At 59.2% G+C, this 7,161-nt stretch overlaps 1 protein-coding gene across 1 annotated transcript; it reads right to left on the bottom strand.

Annotated features, from left to right (window-relative positions):
* Positions 1–113: 113 nt before the first annotated feature.
* Positions 114–7,161, bottom strand: CPA1 (carboxypeptidase A1). Its single transcript, XM_036247001.1, has 10 exons — positions 7,080–7,161; positions 6,590–6,671; positions 5,935–6,168; positions 5,594–5,695; positions 4,718–4,819; positions 4,436–4,546; positions 3,724–3,814; positions 3,030–3,229; positions 2,436–2,520; positions 114–385 (listed from the first exon to the last, which is right to left on the bottom strand). The coding sequence occupies exons 1-10, from the start codon at positions 7,142–7,144 to the stop codon at positions 198–200; spliced, it is 1,260 nt and encodes a 419-aa protein (XP_036102894.1). The 5' UTR covers positions 7,145–7,161; the 3' UTR covers positions 114–197.

Here is a 7,161-nt window from a genome sequence, read left to right as displayed (position 1 = left end):
GGATTTAGGGGTCATCTAGTCCAACCACCCACACATTTGCAGTGAGGCCTGCAGGAACTAAATCACTCCTGCCCCAGCTCGAAAAGGCAGACGCGCCACATGTGTTCCCACACGCACACCCCGAGATCCTGCTCCGTCTACACTCAAACTTTATTTGGTTGCCAGAGAGGCTCCAGAGGAGGAGCCGAAGGGCCGGTTCAGTAGGGGTGGTCCCTGGTGTGCTCCATGATGGTCTGCAGCGCCAGCCAGGTCTCCTGGGCCGTGGGGATGATCTGGGAGGCGGGCAGCAGGAAGCCATAGCGCCCGGTGTCGCGGAGCTCGAAGGTGTAGGAGTACTTGATGCCCTGGTTGTAGGTCCAGTCGATGGTGCCTCCGCTGGCTCGGTCTGGGGCAGGAACAGAAATGGGAGGACAAAGGTCAGTCGCTTTGAACCGTTTCCATGGGCCGGGCTGATGGGCCAGAGCCCAGAGCGTCTGCAGTGTTGGTTGGAGTCAGCGTCTTCTCAGTGCCTGCTGCTAAACAAGCAGCCTGGCTTCCTCCCAAGTAACTGCCCTGAAAGTCCTCTGCCCAAGAGGCCCAGGGCCATGGACCAGCAACGGTTCCCCTCTCCCTGGGGAGTGTGAGAAAGTTCCTGCAGTTGCAAAAGCCCGACTGGAAACTGCTTCCACCCTCCAGGGGCCACTGTGGTCAAGCCTCCAAATATACCAGCGCTACCCACTTGGGTAACCAGGGTTTGTCCCCCGGGGCTGTCGTCTGCAGGGGAGAGTGCAGAGGGCCCCAGCCAAAGCAGAATTCCTTGTCTGTCTGCTCAGAAGAAACTTTGCCCAGACTCGCAGCTGGCAGGTTGGGCAGGGAAGAGGGAGGCGGCTGCATATCAGAATTTAACGTGACAACACGGAATGAAGCAAAACCTTTGACTCAGGGTTGAAACAGCTTCCAAAGAAGGCCTGGGGTCCAAAAGTCAGGCCAGCCCTGGGGAAAATGTGACCCACCAACACCTGGGCGCCCCGGGCAGGAAGAATGAGAAGTGCGTGCCCCCACCTGCCCAGGGCTCCTGTCCCCTGTCAGTTGGTAAACTTGGTGCTTTTCCTCAGTTCCCCACGGATCTGCCTGCATCCCACTTGTCTCCACAATTCTGTGCTCTCACTTGGCTGCAGTCACCAGGGTCTCTGCACTGTTCCTGCTATTCCCGCAGCACTGGGCCAAACCACATGGTAGGACCTTTGTTCTAGAAGGTTCATTCCTCTGTCTGGAAGCTCTTTCCCAGAAAGATAGCCTCTTGGCTCCCTCCCTTATTTCCCTCAACACTTGTCCAAATTTCGCTCTCTCGGTGAGGCCTCCTCCCCTTCAACATACCCGCCCACTTCCACCCCCAGGATTCCTGAGTCCCCTCACCCTGTTCGGGCTTTCCTTTTACTCCCCAGCACCTAGCACCTAGCATCCTGTATCATTTACTCATGGTCATTGTCAGTCTCCCTGGCCAGAGTGTAAGAGTTTTGATCTACGCTTATTTGATTCCCAAGCATGCAAAGCAGGCCCGGCGCACAGTAGGAGCTCCACAAGCATTTGTCGACTTGATTTCATTCTGCACACTGCACATGTAAGTAAGCTGGGAAAGGGGAGCTATTCTCCAGCTGATGGGCATTGCAGCACGAGTACTTCCCTTTTTTTTGGTTAATCCTCATCCGAGGGTATTTTTCCATTGATTTTTAGATAGAGTGGGAGAGAGGACATCGATGTGAGGGAGACACATTGATTGGTTGCCTCCCACAGGACCTCGACCGAGGCCAGGGACTGAACCTGCAACCCAGGAACATGCCCTGGGAATCGAACCCTTGATCTTTTGGCCCAAGGGCTGACGCTCTAACTGCTGAGCCAAACCAGCCAGGGCAGAAGGAGTACTTTTGAAGTTGAATTTCTTGGTGATCTACAAATGCCAGCAGAACACTCCACCTTCTCTGTGCATGAAGCTGGACTTCACCCCAGGACAAGAGTTCTGAGGAGCTGACATGTTTGTTTGAAGGTATCAAAGAAGGCAGAGAGCCCTGGCCGGTTTGGTTCAGCGGTTAGAGCGTTGGCCTGTGGTCCTGAGAGACCCGGGTTCGGTTCCCGCTAAGGGCATGTACCTCGGTTGCAGTTTGTCCCCAGCCCTGGTTGGTTGTGCGGGTGGAGCCACTCGATGTGTCCCTTTCACATCGATGTTTCTCTCTCTCTCTCTGTTCCTCTCTCTCCCTCCCACTCTACCTGAACAACAACAACAACAACAAAAATGGAAAAAAAAAAAAAGAAGGCAGAGAAAGGGTAGCACTGCCCACTGAGCCAGCAGTTACGAGGTAGGGTTGGGGCCGTTCTCCTTGCCCGTGCCCAGACCTAGGCACCCTTGGCCGACTGACTTTCCTCCTGGGACCACCCGCAGAGACCATGCACCCACTTACAAATTGCTTTGATGATGCTGCCATACTTGAACTTGGTGCCATACAGAGAAGCCAGGGCTGTCACAGCAGACTTGGCCAGCTGATCCTGGAGAAAATGCCAAGTAAAACCACCTGTCATGCCTAGCGACACCAGGCCTGCAGAACAGCAGGGCCAGGGCAGCTCGGGGGCTGGCAGGGTGACCCAGGAACATGCACCCCGCAGAAGCAGGTTCCCTGCAGAGAACACAGGCATGCCAGATCCTGCAGGGCCAGCTCCGGAGCTCAGCAGCCCACAATCCTCTGGCCCTGCAAGAGGTCTCCCTGGCACTTTGATGCCCGTGGGTCGTATGGTAGCTCCAAGTGCGAACTTGACGTACAAGTTCAAAGTCTAGCCCCCACTCTCTGTCATGGGACAGAAGTGACTACCGCTCTGTTCTTCCATTTCCCAGACAAAAAAGTTTCTCTAGTCTGCCTTGCTCGTCTTCCCAAGCCATCAGGGTCCAGGGAGGAACAGGGTGCTGGGCATTGTGTAGGCCCTCGTGCCTGAAGCGGGTGTGATGGATGAAACCCTAGGCCTGCCTAAAGCTGCCTTTGCGATAGGAGGGCGGCTCGCACCAGCTCATCCTGGTCGGGGGTGGGCTCTGTGGTGTAGCCGTAGGGGTAGAGGAGGAGCTGCGAGTAGCTGTGGATGGAGATGAAGGCCTTGATGTTCCCGTGGGTCTTCACGAAGTCCACGATGGACTTGACCTCCGATTCCGAGTTGGCGAACTTGCCGTGGTAAGTCTCTGAGCAGGGGTTCTTGCTGGCTCCGGCCACTGCGCGAGGAGAGGGGAGTCCGCGTTCTTCCCGCGAAGCAGTGTGCCCTCGCGCGGACTTGGGGGGAGGCGGGGTGCAGAGGGCTCACCCCCAACCCCGGATTAAGGAAAGACCAGAGGCCTTTTGTAACCTGGGGGTCCTGCCTCCCTCCCAGCCAGGCTTGGACAGAGATGAGGGGCCCGCCCCAGGAGTAGAGAAGGGGTCTGCCCCAGGAGTAGAGAAGGGGTCCTCAAGCCAAACCAGGTCGCGTGGTGAAGGGGCGGCAGAGGCGAGGAGCCGCAAAACCCTGGGAAGGGCTCAGACCTTCGTTCCATTGAGCGGAACCTGCTCGTTGCAGACGAGGGCCACCGGGCCTCAGAGTGCCCCCTCCTCCCCGGGGGTGCAGAGGCGGCTGGCACCCCTCTGCGGGGCCGGATGGGCGGGGCACCGGGACACCGGAGGGTAAGAAAGCATCGGGGTCCACCCCGGCTCCCCAGCTTGCACCGGGCCTTACACCCAAAGCCGGCGTCCCAGTTCCGGTTGGGGTCCACCCCCACGCAGGAAGAGCCGGCCGTGATCGATCGAGTCTTGCGCCACAGGCGGTTCTGGGGAAGGAATCAGACCCCTGTCCGGCACCGTCCCCACGCGGCCTGGGGCGCAGGGCCCACAGGAGCCGCAGGCTGCGCGGCCTCAGTCAGGCCAAGCACCCCGATGAGGAGCGCGGCGTGGACAGCGTGGGCCCGGACACCACTATCAACAGTTTGTCAGGGGCTCTGCTTGAAGGAGAACGGAGGAGACAGTGGGTGGCGTGTGGCCAGAGGTTTCTTCGAGGGGAAAGTGAGAAAGGCGGAAGGTGCCTCCACCCCCGTGTACGTCTGATCCGGAGCGAGCTCTGCCTGCCGTTCAAGTGACATGACACCAGGAGGTCAGGTCTGGGCAGTGGGTCTCCACTGGGAGTTTGTCCCCCCACTCCCAGACATTCGGCAAGGTCTGAAGACGTTTTCGGTGGGCACAAGAGTACTTGGCAGGATGTGCTAACCACTGGGCACCACAGGCCAGCCCCACACAAACGTCAAGAGCGCAGAGGCTGAGAGCCCTGGTCTGGGGCTGCATGTCCCTTTGCCCTTCCCTCGACTCCTGGGGCTTGAGAATTGGGGTGAGTATCTCGCGGTCTCAGGGTCCAGAGGCCCACCCCACTTTCCCCAAGAACAGGAGAGGGCGTCTACCTTGCTGTGGGTGAAGGCAAAACCGTCGGGGTTGGTGACAATCTCCAGGAAGATGTCCATGTTGTCAAGAATGGCCGTGAAAGCCGGGTTTTGGCCGTAGTCTTGTGTGATCTGGTGGAGGGTTGGGAGGCAGACAGGCAGAGTGGGCCAGGTCAGGCATCTGCCATGCTAGAGCAACAGACACCTGCCCTCGGCCTCCCTGAGCGGTCACTGCTTCTGGATGGGAAGGGGAAGCCAGGGCTTCTGTGGGCCTCGGAGTCCCACTCAGCTCCCCCGACCTACCTTCTTTGCAAACCAGATCCCGCTGGCCTGCGTGACCCACTCGCGGGAATGGATGCCCGTGTCGATCCAGATGGCGGGACGGTTGTTTCCCCCAGTGCTGAACTGAACAAGAAGAGCAGAGAAATGGTCCAGCTTGGGCCTGCCCTACCTCCCTGAAGGGAAATGCACCCGGGCCAGAGGCCACCTGCTCTCTGGGTATCATGATGCCATCACTCAGATGGGGTTCGGGAGCAGGGCCCGGACAAGGACGCGGAAGAACTCGGCCTCCTGCCTCAGCCCAAGCTTGGGGCACGTGGTTCAGCCAGGGTTCCCGCCCTGTCCCTCTGTTGGAGATCACAACCAAACATTTACCTGGATCACCCCAACTCCAGGATACTTTCCACAGTGTGGCACTTGACTGAAAACACTTGGGTCACTCAAAAGTTTAAACTGTGGCCCTGGCTGGTTTGGCTCAGTGGTTAGAGTGTTGGCTCATGGACCAAAGAGTCACGGGTTCGATTCTGGTCTAGGGCACGTACCTCAGTTGCAGTTCGGTCCCCAGCCCTGGTCCGGGTCATGTGGGAGGCAACCAGTCAATGTGTCTCTCTCACATCGATGTCTCTCTCTCTCTTTCTCCCTCCTTCCCACTCTATCTGGAGATAAATGGGAAAATATCCTCGGGTGAGGATTGAAAAACGAACCAAAAACAAAAAAAGTTTAAGTTGTGTGCGCAGATATGCACACGCCTAGACCAGCATGGAAACTCAGACCTCCCCAAATGTGGGCACAGGGAGTTGGTGGACAGCGTGCTCCCTGTGACCCTGAGCTCGCCCACACGCAGCGCGGGTGCCCCTTCTCGCTCGTGTGCCTGTGGGCACCCATACGCAGGCCCATCACCTTCAGCACGTAGATGGGACGGCCCTCGAAGGTCTTGCCGATCTGGAGCTTGCTGACAAGCTGTGGGTTCTCAGCCACCAGCATGTCCATGAAGCCGTAGATCTGAGATGGGAGAGGATGGAAGGCCGGCTTTAATGGCTTCCAGGCACCTGGATGCCTCCTTTAACAGCTCCACCAGCCGGCCAGCTGGGAGGGACCCCTGCAACGGGAAAGAGCCACGGCCCAGACCACCCAGGCCACATGGAGACGGAGCAGATGCCACACACACCCAGGCTCGCGCCACGTTCTGCCCCCCCCCCCAAGAGCTTGGTGCTGGGGGCGTGGCCCCAGAGGCCCCTCACCTCCTCCAGGGTGTGGTAGGTGGCGTAGTTAAAGGTGTCCGTGGAGGCAGCCCGGGCCTGGAAGGCGAACATCTGCTCCTGCTCCTCGTCCAGCAGCGACTGCACGTCCTCGATCATGACGGTGTACTCGATGCCGTGGGCCTCCAGGAAGACTTTGACGGCCTGGACGCTGGGGAAGGGCACTCGGACATCGATGGGAGAGCCAGGCTGGGCCGGGCCCCGCCAGAAGTCCAGCTGGGGAGACAAGAACTGGGACTGGCACAGCGCGCTGGGGAAGGGCCACCTGACGGCGGGTGTTGGCGCCAGAATTTCCCACGGAACTGGGGTTCTTAGGGGCAGAGGATGAAGGGAACCCCTGGGCCCAGCACAGAGCCCAGGACGGTCAGAGAAATGGCCCAGGAAGCACAGTGGGGTACAGAGGACTCTGAGACAACAGGGAGGGGAAAGGACTGGAACGAGGGTCTCCGCTTGCTCAGATGCTCAAGGGCACCGAGATTCAGGAACCGGGGAGTTTAATCACTTCCTAACAGGGATCAGTCCCATGACTCCTTTCTGGGTGGCTTGGAAGAGAGAGCCCAGGCTCCTGAAGATGGGGGGCGGGGCGCTGGCCTGAGAGGTCCCCTGGGTCCTCAGGGAGTGCTCCTTGTCCTCTGACCTGCAGATGCTCCAGCTCCTCCAGCTCCATCACCTTCTGGACCTGGGGTTCATCAGCCACAGAAATTCGGAGCACCTGGTGCCTGGGCAGAGGGGGAGGGGAGGCTGAGGGGCTGAGGAGCCCCAGGTGGCAGGAGGGCGGCAGATGGCCTAGAAACCCCAGCTGGGCTCGGGCCTCTGGGCTGAGCAGGGGGGAGCATGAGGGGTCTAAGCAATAGATGGTCTGGGCTCCTTAGACCCTTCTGGACCCTGCTGCTGTCCCCAGTCCCAGGGTAGACTCTAGGTCTCTCTCTAAAGCCATCAGACCTCCTCCCACCTCCTCTCCTGGAAATTCCCCCTCAGAGCTCAGATAGCTCCAGGGCCAGCAGGCTGTCCTGACAGACAGACTTCTTAGTCCTGGTCCCTGGTCAGCCTGCCTCCCAGGGTGTGGCTGGAGGTTGAACCCTCCGTCTCTCGCCTCCGAGCACCCGTCCTCCTGCCCACACCCTTACCCTACGAAGTCCTCTTTGCCGAGGACAGCCCCCAGCAGGGCACACAGAGTCAGCAGCCCCCGCATGCTGAAGCCGGTTGGGA

The sequence above is a fragment of the Molossus molossus genome, unplaced genomic scaffold, assembly GCF_014108415.1.
Source record: "Molossus molossus isolate mMolMol1 unplaced genomic scaffold, mMolMol1.p scaffold_m16_p_7, whole genome shotgun sequence".
NCBI lineage: Eukaryota > Metazoa > Chordata > Mammalia > Chiroptera > Molossidae > Molossus > Molossus molossus.
This window is presented reverse-complemented; position numbering and strand designations above follow the sequence as displayed.